This window comes from Coprinopsis cinerea (genome assembly GCF_000182895.1).
Source record: "Coprinopsis cinerea okayama7#130 chromosome 3 map unlocalized cont3.3, whole genome shotgun sequence".
NCBI lineage: Eukaryota > Fungi > Basidiomycota > Agaricomycetes > Agaricales > Psathyrellaceae > Coprinopsis > Coprinopsis cinerea.
In genome coordinates this window covers 897,804-911,793 of record NW_003307542.1, presented here as the reverse complement: position 1 = coordinate 911,793, position 13,990 = coordinate 897,804, and the positions used below count along the sequence as shown (strand labels likewise).

At 51.5% G+C, this 13,990-nt stretch overlaps 4 protein-coding genes across 4 annotated transcripts; all 4 read left to right on the top strand.

The window, feature by feature from the left end:
• Positions 1–285: 285 nt before the first annotated feature.
• On the top strand, positions 286–2,421 carry CC1G_04470 (serine-type endopeptidase; the record flags this gene model as incomplete). Its single annotated transcript, XM_001829985.2, has 3 exons — positions 286–714; positions 791–1,436; positions 1,496–2,421. 3 exons carry the CDS (start codon positions 286–288, stop codon positions 1,918–1,920), a joined length of 1,500 nt encoding a protein of 499 aa, XP_001830037.1. The 3' UTR covers positions 1,921–2,421.
• Positions 2,422–7,458: 5,037 nt separating this feature from the next.
• CC1G_04469 (hypothetical protein) lies at positions 7,459–8,806 on the top strand (the record flags this gene model as incomplete). The annotated part of the gene is made up of 4 exons (XM_001829984.2): positions 7,459–8,070; positions 8,152–8,363; positions 8,420–8,596; positions 8,803–8,806. The coding sequence occupies 4 exons, from the start codon at positions 7,459–7,461 to the stop codon at positions 8,804–8,806; spliced, it is 1,005 nt and encodes a 334-aa protein (XP_001830036.2).
• An 867-nt stretch (positions 8,807–9,673) lies between these two features.
• Positions 9,674–11,794, top strand: CC1G_04467 (hypothetical protein; the record flags this gene model as incomplete). The annotated part of the gene is made up of 6 exons (XM_001829982.2): positions 9,674–9,848; positions 10,195–10,385; positions 10,479–10,648; positions 10,709–10,745; positions 10,804–11,619; positions 11,672–11,794. 6 exons carry the CDS (start codon positions 9,674–9,676, stop codon positions 11,792–11,794), a joined length of 1,512 nt encoding a protein of 503 aa, XP_001830034.2.
• Positions 11,795–12,332: 538 nt separating this feature from the next.
• CC1G_04466 (AGC/PKA protein kinase) lies at positions 12,333–13,838 on the top strand (the record flags this gene model as incomplete). Its single annotated transcript, XM_001829981.2, has 5 exons — positions 12,333–12,687; positions 12,744–12,973; positions 13,038–13,253; positions 13,313–13,680; positions 13,736–13,838. The coding sequence occupies 5 exons, from the start codon at positions 12,333–12,335 to the stop codon at positions 13,836–13,838; spliced, it is 1,272 nt and encodes a 423-aa protein (XP_001830033.2).
• Positions 13,839–13,990: the final 152 nt, after the last annotated feature.

Here is a 13,990-nt window from a genome sequence, read left to right as displayed (position 1 = left end):
CAAATAAGGCAAGTGTCAAAGGGGCGTCCCCGCAAGGTCCGGGTCTTACAGCTGGGGCTAGGCGACGCCAAAACGCGTAGAACTTGGTGTACAGGTGCACTGGTAGATGGAGAATCCTGTGGGGTGATTAGTTGTACGTGTTTTCTTTGAAAGTGGAGAGATATCCTGTGTGGATGACTCGATTGGGGTGCTGCGGCAGACGAGCAGTGACAAATACGTCACAACATGGGTTGCGTTATCTGGGGCCGAGCTCTGGCAACAGCCTCTCTCTCCTGAACCACTACCATGTCTCCTTTCTTCCAGTGGGCCTTGGTGGCCAGTTCTTGTCTCGTCTCTGCCGTCGTCGCCACGCCCCTCTCCACAAACCCAGATGGCGTCCCCCGTCGCTCGTCGCCGTTCACTTTGGCGCCCGTCATCGCCAGCGAGCACCCCCACGGCACAGTGAACAACTCGTACATCATCATGCTCAAGGATGGTGTCACCGACCAGCTCAAGACCAACCACTTGAACTTCCTCCAGACCCTGCACCGCACGGACCCACTCGTGAGCGACTTCCAGGGTATCCAGAAGGTCTACGAGGGTATCCACGGCTACGCCGGCCACTTCAGCGACAGCGTCATTGAGCAGCTCAGGACGCTCCCTGAAGTCGACTACATCGAGCGAGACCAGATTGTGCGCACGCAAGAGTTCACCATCCAGAAGTCCGCTACCTGGGTACGCATCACTGTTGCTACTGATGTTGAACTTGGACCGCTGACGTAGTTGCTTTTTGGTCCCGTTATTGTCACAGGGTCTTGCGCGTATCAGCCATCGACCGCGTCTCACATTTGGTACTTTCACCAAGTATCTCTATGATGACGTTGCAGGCGAGGGTGTTGATGTGTATGTTGTCGACACTGGTATCAACATTGACCACGTCGAGTTTGAGGGCCGTGCGTCATGGGGCAAGACGGTTCCCCAGAACGACATCGATGAGGATGGTAACGGCCACGGTTCCCACTGCGCTGGTACCATTGCCTCCCGCAAGTACGGTGTCGCGAAGAAGGCCAACGTTATCGCTATCAAGGTCTTGGGCACCAACGGAAGCGGAACCATGTCGGATGTTATCGATGGTGTCCTATGGGCCGCACAGCAGGCTGCCAAGAAGGCCGCTGCTGCTGACGCCGAGTTCGCTGCAACTGGCCGAACCAGTCACAAGGGCTCTGTTGCCAACATGAGCTTGGGTGGTGGCAAGTCTCAGGCACTCGACACTGCTGTCAACAAGGCTGTCCTCTCCGGTCTCCACTTTGCCGTTGCCGCCGGTAACGACAACCGCGATGCTTGTAACTACTCGCCCGCCTCTGCTGAGAACGCCATCACCGTCGGCGCTTCCACTCTCGGTGACGAGCGTGCCTACTTCTCCAACTGGGGTGCTTGTGTTGATGTCTTTGCTCCGGGTAAGCAGCGTTTTGGGATTTGCTTTCGTGGCGTGATGCTTATCATGATTATATTTTAGGCTTGAACATCTTGTCAACCTACAAGGGTAGCCGAACTGCCACCTCGACTTTGTCCGGTACCTCTATGGCCTCTCCCCACACTGCTGGTCTCCTCGCCTACCTCCTCTCCATCTACCCCCACGCCTCTTTCGACCCCACCTTCGACGCCGAGGAGAACCTCATCAGCCTTACCAACGACAAGCTGCTTTCGAAGACCACGAGTATCTACGCTCTCGCTCACGCCACCCTTCCTCAATGGATCGCCAACTTCTTGCCTTCTCCCTCATTAGTTGAGGCTTCCATCGCCCCTGTTCCCAAGCGACCCACCTTGACGCCTCTTCAATTGAAGAAGGCCGTGATTGCTCTTACGACCAAGAACGTCCTTTCTGGTCTTCCCGAGAATACTGTCAACAAACTCATTTTCAACAACGCTACTTCCCATTAGAGCGTTTCATGATGTTTTGTGTAACGATATAACAGTATAGCTATCTTATTTCGTTGGTGGCCTGGGGGTGGGGTGGAGGAGGGCGTGGTTGTGGTGTTTGTCGTCGTTGATCGTTTGGTGCACGAGCCTCTTTTTGGTTCCGTTGGCTGTTGACTCTGCTTCCTCATCTTCGTTTCAATCCTCCGTTCCTCTTTCCTTTCGTTTGTCTACCAGATCATTATATCTTTGGATATCCTTGGTCGGCTGACTAGTATCGTTTGGGGACGGAGACGTGGAAGCTAGGAGGTTCGTGGCAGTCGATGGTTCCCTAGAGAGGTGGTGGATGCAGATGATGGAACGATGGTGATAGCTACTCTATTCCCTTTTTGGTTCTTCGATGTGGTGGTTCCACCGCCATTGTGTTCTCTCCCCCCTGTGTACTCGCTTTGCTCTCGCTCTAGTTACGCTCATTGTACTATTAGTTTCTCGTTCATTGTCACGTTGCAATCTATTGCATTCACAAATATGTTCACGGTATGAGACGTATCGCTTTGAGTCTGAAGTGACAGCTGAAGTGAAATTCCTCTTCACTGCAAAGGCTGGGGTAGTCAGGCGCCATACCTTACCAGGAAAACCAGTTGTAATTTTGCCATTGAGTACATCTTGTAAAATTTTCGACTGGCTGAAGGTCTTCGAAGTTGTATTGGTGCTAGTTGAAGCGCGGGAGAAGCTTGACTTGGTCTGTCAAGAGTTCAACGTTCAACGTCTGACGTGTAGGAGTAGAAGATGTCAGGTCTGTGACATGGAAGCAACCTGTCATTATCAAATACTTAACTAGGTTTCAGGGAGTTGGAAGCGCTTGTGGTCGATCTAGGATTACCGCCCGGTCCCGCCTTCTAACCCGTCGACAGTGTCCAAGCTCAGATGATATTGCTTTCACATTGGCTCGCTGGGACGTTCTCAATGAATCCTTGATTTTCCGGGGGGATGGAAGGGCGGGTGTCAATCACAAGCAACTTCACCGCAGATGTGTACTAGTAGAGTGGGGCCCTCGAGAACTCCTTGGAATCCAGTGGGGTGGCCACGAAGCGCGACCGACTTTCAACCGCCGGAGAGATCCTCATTTAGTGTCATGTAAGATGTCCGAAGAAGTTTTAAATTCCAATCCCAAGGGCAAACGCCGCGTGAGTGACGTTAAGCGCCCGTCGGAACTCGTGATTCGATCGTCGATACAAAAGGCTCTGGTGACATGGGAATGCATACTGTGGTATGTGCACTCCTTGTTCTCTTCTTGAACTAATGGAAGATGTTGGCACCTAGTACTCTCGAGTTATGGTGTTTCCTTTGGGCGTTGCAGTGAGCGGCCAGCGAGGGCGGAGCCGAACCGAACTCCTGGGAACTCCTTCTTTTTTATTAAGAGTCTTCATCAAGTACCTAGGTTTGCCTCTCATACGCTGCAGAGTCCTTTGCACTCTTCACGTTTTATAGACATCATTCACTGTAATTTCGGTTCGCTGGCAGAGGGGATCTCGGGTGAGCACTCGCGTTCCCGAGTCATTTTTGCGCGATTTCCAGGGCCTAGGGCGAGTAAAAACACCCGTTCAGTCGTGGTCAGGTGTCGACCAAACGGTTTATCTTGAACTCGAAGTTCCTGAGTACAGCTCAATGCTGCAAGATCCACGAAATGGGCAAGATAGGCCGTGACAGCCCCATTCCACTTCCGACTAGTATCTTCTCCGTCTACACTCCGAGTCTGAGCCCTAGTTTCCGACAGTTTTACAGCCAATAGTATCTCCTTCTTCGATCCCTTTTCATGAGGTGCTAGAGAATTCTCCTCGTCCCGACACGGGTACAGTGCTGTAGCCTATAGTGTGACGTCGTCGCCATGGATATGTGGATACGAACACCTCTTTGACGTCGGGGTTGTGAGCTTTCCCCACTAAAGGAAACGAATCCAATGGATCCATGTATCTGCTTGTAAGGAGAGGTGCCCCAACAGCTTAGAACAGCTTTCAACTTCAGTCAGATCTGTCATTGTGTGCTTGTTGTATGCGATAACTTTAGACTGCATGTTGTGGTTACCCACAGGGATTAGGTTCGCACGGGCGCTTAAACCCTCGTCGGGAAGACTTCCCGTCACAGTTCACTAAGTATAGCGCTGATGGGATCGCAGGGCGCTCATCGACGCGACAAACGCGTAGGTAGGCCGATGGCCAGACATGATCGCGCCCTGGTTACGGGATACAGTATGATGTAGAACCTCTCTTGACCACCGAGTACACCGGAAGCCTTGCACTCACATCCCGTTCCCAGCGCTTGCGTATGTAACCAACCCCCTGGAAATTACAAGCCTCCCTGCAAGCACCGGGAGCTGCGCATGCAGCAGACAATATCTCCGGAAACCAGCCCTAGTCAGAAACGCGGCGAACCGAGGAAAGAGGGATGGTCACCTTGCGCGGTATTGGGCACAGTCACTGTCGAGGATCACGGAAGGGAGAGGGAACAGAACAGCGATTCTGACATCTGCGAACACGCCGATCCGAGACCGGGGAAAGTGGCGAAGACGCAAACATGTTTCCATTCCACAGTTCCTCAGTAACTGCCAATGGAGCATTACGTGCATGTCATTGCGGTCTTGAGCAGCGGATGAAGCGATAAGATGTGATGTTTGTGGCCGGAGCTTGCTGTATTTTGGATCCTTACATAACAGGATCTGACTTTCCTGACTCTAGCAGATCGCACTCTATATTCTGCCAGGATACGATATTATGGAGCTTTATTCCAACTTCATTCTGCCTTTTTGGTGGATGAATTCTCCGTTCTCCAAGTATCTGAAGATCAGAAGCGAGGGCTCAATTGGCGGAATATGCAAGCTCCGATGAAGTACTTGAGACTTGACCATTTGAACTATGTAACGAGCCACTGGGCGATCAACACCCGGGATTCAACCGTATGAGTAAATGAATAGACTTCTGGTATTCTTTCACCGTAGTTCAGCTATTGTTGCCAATTAAAATAATTCAAACATACTAGTAGAGTACAATGTTTGTTCTTGCCACTGACAATGTCCGATAAATGAGTCACACCTGCCCATCGATGTCACAAGTACAACAATAACGGCACCATTGCTCCCTGTACTGACGTCGACATCAAGATGGCGATACGCATAAATTATAATCATTGGTATGAGCTCGACCCATGACCTGCACCGAAGCTGTAGCTGTGACGAAAGGGATGAACCGAGTCAGAGTCAACCTTCCACCATACCAGGAGTACAGAAATTTCTTCCTGGTCGTTGGTCGGGGAACCGAGTCATGTTCTGATTGTGCAAAAGGAGAAAGAAGGCGATACATCTACGCCAATCGCCCCTCGCAGTCTTGACAGTACCGTGACTCCGCAGAAGATAATTGGTCTTCGAGAGGTGTGTTCAGATGATGAGAAGATTCACGGCGACCTTTGGCGCCGACGTGTGGGAGGCGTTTTAGCTACCGGGCGCCTAACATATGCGTTCCTAGCCTGAGACAGCGCGTGGACTTACGAAACATAGCATGATGCTTATCCGTTCTTAGCGCCAACGAGCTTCCTCCCCACCCGCGAGCGAGGCGCCTAGTTGGCCTTGCTTCGAAGGCGAATTAAATGTAAAGGCTGTATTCAGAATGGTGTAAACTCCGAACGTGTAAACTCGGAGAGCCTCGCAATGCGCCAAAGGACGCAAACACAAGGCCTGCAGGCAGGCACGTGGGCGCTTAAGCCAATGAACGCCCCCAGCCCACGTCCCGTATCAAGATGATCAATGTTGCCACCACGAGTTTGTCCACCGCGATTTACGTGAACCATATGTATGTTCTATCTCTCGGTTACTGTCCACAGGCGATGAGAGCTGTAACAGTGCCTTGGGCCGGTACAGGCTTCATCAGGGTTTGCTCCTGCTACCCGAATCCTGTCGCCGATATTAATGATATTGCTATCCACTGAGCATTTCAGCGAAGTCTCAACGGCCTCTATGGGCCAAGAAAGGGTTTATTTTATGTATCTTGGCCTATGGGTCGGTCTTTTTCAGTGGGCACCTTCACCACCATGTAGGTTCACCGCATGAGACTCCAGATTTTCATTCCCTGTCTGCAAGGTAGGTGTGGGTGTCAGTAACAGTCTCTTGAGAAGCACCTCCTAGAAGCCTATCCTACAGCCGTTGGAAAGATTCCAACTTTCGTTGACTTGTGGAACTATCCCAGTCCGCGATGGAGCGGCCAACCTTGACAGCGATCGCTGCGACTTCTTGACCAAAAAGGCAAAAGGCAGAGCCGCGGAGCAGCCAAGCTCACCCCTCCAGCCAATTGTCAGGCGCGCACTAGTCTTATGGCCACTCTTACTCTGTTAGCTCTAGATTGGAACAAACATTTGGTGCGATCCCACCACAGACGTTCAGGGTGACTCGGGAATTGAGGATCCCCTCTTGGAATAACTCCGATAAGGTCACTTGTGGAGATCCTTGGAAAGTTAAGTAGCTCCCGCCTTCGCCGAGCTGAGAAAGAAGCAGTGGTATTATTACATTTAGAGTAGGTAGGCTGGGTATAGTGAAAACGAGTCAGGACGGCATCACACGCAGCGCTCGGCTAATCCGTATTGGTCAGTAAATGGACAAATCGGGAGTGTTGTCAGCGCAGTATCAGGACATCTGTAAAGGCCCAATGCCGCAGTGAGTTTAGATTGGAGGTATCTGCCATACTGAACGGTGGTGACCGGGTCGAGAAGTTCTGATGATCGCGTAAAGCTCAGGGTCTATGTTTAATGAAGCGCGGTTGGCCCTTTACAGAATCGCTGTCCCAAAATGTCAAGATCTGAGGATGCTGTTAACCCCAAGATAAATGCCGACGCTAACCACTAGCAAAAGGTTTTGGCCAAGGGTACGACCACGTGTCTGATGAACGACCTAAGTCAGAGCGAAAAACTTGGAGTTTCAAGTTTCTACTGAACTTTTCATTGACTCGACCGGCGCTGCCGATTGAACGGTGTCCCACCGAGCAGGGCCTGGAGGACAAATAGTGTAAGACGGGAATTTCTATACGGAACGGGCACTTGCAGGCTAAAAAAGCTCAGAACACGGGGTGTGGATTGCTGTAGAGGTCAAGGATGTACGAAGTACAATATGCGTTCACCGGTGTATTAGCAACCTGTCCGGTGAATGATTTTGCAGCCTCGCCGAATGGCCATATACCTGCAGAGAGAAGTGAAAGCTTTCAGGCTCCAAGGCGTCATAACAGCAAGCGCCAAATAGGTCCTTTCGGAAAGCTGATGTTTGGTGAGTTATTCAAGGGAATCCCACGAGGTCGCCTTTAAGCGCCCAAGATCCCTGTTAGATTCGCGCGTCCGAACCATCTGTCCGGGCGAATCTCGAATTGGAAACGAGAAAAATATTTTTGGTGGCCCTCATTTACAGCAACCCAAAAAGTCCAAGACCCTATAAAAGCGATATTTCGTTACAGCTTGGAACGGCATTCTTCCTCGTTCTTCCCATCTCCCGCTCCAACGTTCTGTCTTCTTCACTTCACTTCTCTCAACATGCCCGTGCCAACGACAATCACAAACAAGCTTCGCTTCCAATGCCACCAGCAGGCAAAAGAGGTCCCTCGAATTGTCATCGAGGCCATGGAAGCCCAAGCTACACAAGCCAACCACATCCTTCCCTCGCTTTTCAAATACCTGTCCGGGGAGCTCCCTGATTCCGGGAACACCTGGTTCATTGTTTACGGACCTGACGAGCGAGTCCTCTACGTTGCCTCTTGCAACAGGACGCCGTTGGGCGACTACCCCCTCTTCATCTTCACTACAATCCCCACTGACCGATTCACTGACGACATAGCCGTCGCAGACATGAAGTTCCTCTCCGATCATATGTCCCCCATCATCCACCACGAGCGCATCTACTCCGTGTTCGCCATCGACGTCGTCGCGGAGGCCTTCGCCAATGCGTGGTACGCAAAGACGGGGATCGAACCATACCGCAAACCGTTCTACGACTGCACTGGCTCTTTTTGCACCAAAAGGGACCTCAAGCCCCGCAGGCAAATGACCGTGCTCTCCACGCAAGGCATCGACTACGAGATCCGCCGAGGAACAAAAGTTGACATCCCTGAGATCGCAGTGCTCTGCGAGCTCTTCGCGCAAGAATCGGTAAGTGCCTCCTTGGCGTCGAATCCAAATAGAGGACCTAATTCGCTTCGATAGGAGCCGTTCATTCTGACACCATCCCAGGCACGGTTAGAGGCCACACTTTTGGTCGAGCAAAATGCCGTCTGGGTCCACCGTGTCCGCCGAAGGGGTACCGATGACGAATGGGAGATCGCATCCATCGCTGCATGTACCCGGAACACTGCGACCATGGCCACCATCACGAAGGTCTATACCAACCCCGACTGGAGGCGCAACGGCTGCGCCGAGCGCTTGACTCGAGAGGTCTGCAAACAGTAAGTGATTCTGTCAACTGGGATAGATTGACTTGATGACCGACCCGGCATTCCAGGCTCTTCGCGGTCGGGAAGGAAAAGGTTGCCCTTTTCGTCGGCAACGACAACCCGGCCAGGTTTGTGTACGACAAGGTTGGCTTCGTTGGCCTCCGCGATGGTACACCCCGAGTTCAAGGCGTCGACCGCTGGCTCGAGATTGGATTCGACAAGCATCGCGTTCGTCAAGGCCACTGGTAAGCGTGACCAGCGCCTTTTCGGACCATCTCCTTCCGTCCTTCTCGTTCTTGTTACGTTAGAATATCGTCCTGCTTTCCCTGCTTTGTTGTTTTTCTCTAGCTGTCTTTCGCTGAAGCTTGATCCTTCGTGCTCTCTTGTTAACCACACATATCCACCTGTGTACCCAAATTCGAAACTAACCCCCCAAGTACCTGTAGCATAGTTGACGGACCACACTGTAGATTTGGACATTACCTCCCCCTTCAGCACACACATAAGTACAATAGTAATGCACTGTATGGTGTTAAAATATAGGCCATTATGTTCCGCGAATAGAGTATTTGACATTCGAATGTGGTGTTGAAAAGAGGTGGTTTGTGGGCGTATTTGGTACGGAGAGTCAGGATGCAGTGTGATCGGTGTGTTCGGTGGTGTGAGTATTAGGTTGACTTTCCATAACAGATTTATGACGACTGGTTGCGGCTGGGTAGAAGCGTAGTTTGGGCAGCAAGGGCTGCGAGATCTTGCTCCTTTTGCTCGTCCTGTGAAAGCCATGAATACCAGCTCAGCATTTTTGACGCAATAACAGGCATACAGTTTTCGGAGGTTCGAGAGGCAGTCCCAGTGCTTCTCGCTCAGCGATGATCTATATCTCAGCGTTAAGTTCATCGTCTTCTCCCATCTACAGAGCCATTTAGGTATTTACCTCTGCGAAAATGACAAACTGGTTCAGTAATGCATTCCTAGTTCCTATCCGGATGAAGTACTTACCTCTGCCACGCCTTAGGGTATCACGGTGAACAGCAACACCCATACCGATGCCGCCAATCGAAACAGCAACACAGGTGTATACAATAGCCCTGTGCAAGTAGTCCAGAATCCCTAGTCGCGACATCGTTGGCTGGTGGTCGTCGGTGTATGGGCGCAAAAAGTTTCCGTGTCAGCGAGCGCGAGTCCAGCCGCGTCCGGAAGGCCTCGGGCCGGTCCCGGACATAAGCGCGTCGACTGCCGCCGCCGTGTCGGGCAACCGTCGTACACTGAAACCTTACCGCGACGAAATCCTGTGTTCTGACTACCCAAGCTCTTTATCCACAATGCGGGTGCCCTGGGGAGCAGCCACTCGAGAGACTATGCAAATTCTAAAGGACTTGGTGCAGTGGTGTACTGATCAGGGGTTCATAATTGACTCCCGCCTCAGCATTAAGCAAGGCCAAAATGGTTTCGGTGTTTTCACGAATCCTGATGGAGAAATCCCAGAAGATACAACTGGTGTGTTCCAGTCTTCTGGTGTCATCGATATCCTCGCTCATTTGCGCGTTTGAAACAATTTCATGCCGTACGGGGCTGACTCGGACGTTGCTTCTCTCTACTATGACACGAATCAGTGGTCCAGATACCCAAGGATGCCGTTCTTTCTGCTCGGAATTGCAAGTTTTCTGACTCGCTCGAGCCCGTTTCGGTTGGTTTGGAGGCCCAACTGAATCTGAGTCTCGCACTTTACTCCGAGCAGTGGGTCCAATTCCGTTTTTCTTTCCGATCTGTCTTTCCCCGAGGCAGTTTCATGTGTTGCGATCAGAAGTGGCCCTAACACTCCTTCGCAGGCTTCTTGTCGTAGACTCGAAATGGTTCTACTATCTTAAAAGCCTCCCCAAGACCGTAGAGCTTCCGATCCTCTGGGAGTTTACCGCATCTCGCCCGGAGCAAGAGAGAGATAGCGCGAACGATGTGGACCGCCTTTCGGCACTAGAGTGGTTGACTGGAACAGAGGTCCAAAGAATTCTCCTGGACAAGGGTGAACCTATACTCGTAAGTGATAACATATCCTCCTATTTCTGAGAAACTGACAGGTAGTCATTTGACCATGATATGCGGTGCCATCTAATAATCCCGTTCGTCTAGGAACAACTGAAAACCTATTATCGCGAAATCGCAGAGCCTCTCCTGAAGCAAAAATTGCCGAACCACAACTTCAACTTTGAGGGTTTTTTGCGAGCCTACTGCCTTGTATCTTCCCGAGCCTTCATTGTGGATAGGTATCATGGTCTCTCCATGGTCCCTGTCGCCGATGCGTACGTGGTTTCTCATGATTCCGAGTACCTGATGTCTGATGAACACCTCTACCTACCCAGGTTCAACCACGTACAGGAAAACCATGTCCACATAGAGGTAACGTGGATGCGCAGCAGCTCCCTAATTATGATCCTGATTCTACTCCACAACCCAGGCGGACTTTGAGGTTTGCCTCGAATGCGGTTCCGTGGACCAGTGCCCGCATGACGACGACGACGATGACGACGACGAAGCTCCTGACCTTGTTGCGTTGGATGATGAAGGTCAAAAAAAGGACGACAATGCCACCCCTCCCACCAGCTACTACGAGATGGTTTCCGTCACCGACATCCCTGCGGTGAGAGAAGTGTTCAACACGTATGGTGAAACGCTCTCGGACGCCCAGTTACTATCTCGATATGGCTTTGTCCTAGAGGCGAACGAGAACGACCGGATAACTTGGAACTACAAGGAAATCTCCGAAACTTTCGGCATCGATGTCGAAAAGCAGTTCGAAGAGTATATCGTTGACATCAGCATCAAGGAGCAGGCGCTCGAAATCGTCGACTATATGCCTACTCTTCAAAACGAACTGGAAAGCTCTCCAGTTGTCTGTGGAACGACCCGTTCCGAGCAATCCCACGGAACTTGCTTGTACATCGACAGCGACGGAAAGATCTCCGACATGCTCTTCCTCGTTCTGCTCATCACAGCCTCACACAAACTCAGAAAGCCCTACGATTGGTGCGAAGACACCAGGATTCAGTTGAAAGAAGCCGTAGGCTTCATGAGCGTTTACCATGGATTGGCGTTTGATGATGAAGACGAGAGGAATCGTGGATTCACGCTCGAATTCCTTGAACCTCTCGACAAACGACATACGCGGGCTTGGAAGGAGCTTGTCGAGATGCTTATCCACCTTTGCACTCTGCGCAAACGAGGCCTAGGGAAACGTGGATTTGATGAAGGAAAAATTGGAGATTTGATGGAGGTAGGCCTTTTGCTTGATTATGGAAAGGGCCGCGTACTGACGACATGCTCAGAGTATCGCCCACAGCCAACCCCTCACGAAGAACGCGCTCTCCGTTGTCCTTAGCGAGATGACGATGTTAAATGCCTGTCTCAGTCAATGGGAAGGCATCCGCCAGGCCATGACACTCGTCTGATCGGCGGTCGGCGGTGCGACCATAGCGTTTCAAAAGGCAACCGAGCAATCTGTCAAGCAGGTCTGATGTTCTATGTGTTCCACCCACTTTTTGGGGACGCTCCCTTTGTTGGTCGGCTTTAGGAGGGTGGGAGACGGGACCGACAGCGGCGCGCAGTGGACAGTTGTGTACGAACGTGTCAGGGAAGGAAACCAGGAAACCAGGTTGCTAAGAAGTTGAACGCGTTATGAGAGATTCATGAGAAGCCAGCCTCAGAGGCCGCTGTTCTTATTCCAAGGATAGGTCCTATTGTGTTGGTATAGAGGATGACCTTGTACTACCTGAAGTTCCAGGTTTGATCGTGTGATCGACGGTTCCTGGGACGCTTGAGATCTGTTTGTCGCGTGTCATCAAGATTTCGCTATCGAACAATGGCGTTGTGAAAGGAAATTCGGCTCTTTCGCTGTTAGAGCCTCTGTTCTTCTTCCTCTCTCTCTCACAATTATCTTCTTTTTTCTTATTCCTTTCTTTCGACACGTAACTGGTCACCGTCGTTTTCATGATCAAACGCATGGCAGGCAAGCTTACTGCGCACATTGGCGGTCATCATAACGGCAAGGGCTTCCTGGGCGCAACTGGTTTGACCCCTTCATCACCGTCCGAAGCGATGTACCCAGACACGACGACATTACCCACGATACCGATGGCCGTCTCGTCTCTGGAACATCGCGACTCGATATCAACAGAGCGAACCTCGACCAGCATGGGAGACGAGAGCGTCGCGGGTGGGCGCTTCGGTATCGAGGCACCTAGGTTCTCTGCGCGCCCACAGCGACCGAAGGGGACATACCGACTCTCAGACTTTAGTATCCAACGGACGTTAGGAACGGGCAGCTTTGGTCGGGTACATCTAGGTGCGTCCCCCAGGCCACGAGTGCGTTCGTTCCGTCCTGACCACCCTTTGTTACAGTGCGGAGTAAACACAATGGTCGCTTCTACGCCATCAAGGTCCTCAACAAAGAGAGAATCGTCAGGATGAAGCAAATCGAACACACGAATAACGAGATGAAGATGCTCGAGTCTGTGCAGCACCCGTTTATAATCAACCTTTGGGGTTCGTTCCAGGACTCTAGCAATCTGTATATGGTTATGGATTTCGTGCCGGGAGGAGAGCTGTTTACACTTCTGAGAAGGTCAAATGTACGCATTTCCCTGGTTCTTTGTGTCTTTAGCCTCGTGTGTTGACCTTGGCTATCGTTCTCAGCGCTTCCCCGACCCCGTTGCCAAGTTCTATGCCGCCGAGGTGGCGCTAGCGCTCAACTACATGCATTCGCTGGACATAGTCTATCGAGATCTGAAGCCCGAAAACATTCTGCTCAATGTCGACGGACATATCAAGATTGCTGACTTTGGATTTGCCAAACTTTGTGCGACAACGACATGGACACTGTGCGGGACACCCGACTACCTAGCACCCGAGGTAAGTCCATAACGCCGCCCCGAGTCTCGATATTGGTACTAACACCATGGCTTGGGAAGATTGTCAGCCAGCAACGGTACAACAAGAGTGTCGACTGGTATGCGCTCGGCGTGTTGATCTTCGAGATGCTGTCAGGGCTACCGCCATATCACCAACCCGAACCCAACCACCTTGCGCTATACGAGAAGATTATGCGTGGGCCCAAAAACATCAGATGGCCAGCAGCAGCCTTTAATGAGAACGCGACGGATCTCATCTTGAAGCTCATGGAAGGCGATCCATCACGGCGGTATGGAAACCTGCGGCATGGCGCTGGTGATGTCTTTGCGCATCCGTGGTTCAGAGAGGTCGATTGGGATCGACTTGCTGCTAGGGAGATCACCGCACCGTATCTGCCCCGAATCAGTGGCGATGGCGATGCTAGCGCGTACGTGATATGCTTCAGAGTTCCAAGGTTCTCGTGCTTATCCCTTAAATTTCAGATTCGACAAATACCCTGAAGACAATGTCCAAAACACCTACGGCCTACCAGCCTTGGACCCTTATGGGGTCGTCTTCCCTGATTTTGAATATACCGGCTCATAGTAACTTCCATGACATCGTTCTACCACGACCCCCGCGATGCCCACCTTCTCGACACGCCACCACCGTCTAGAACGACGAATACCCTACCATGGCAATGATCACGAAAAAGCACACTGCGATACGTTCGACACGATCGTCACAACCTACCCTTC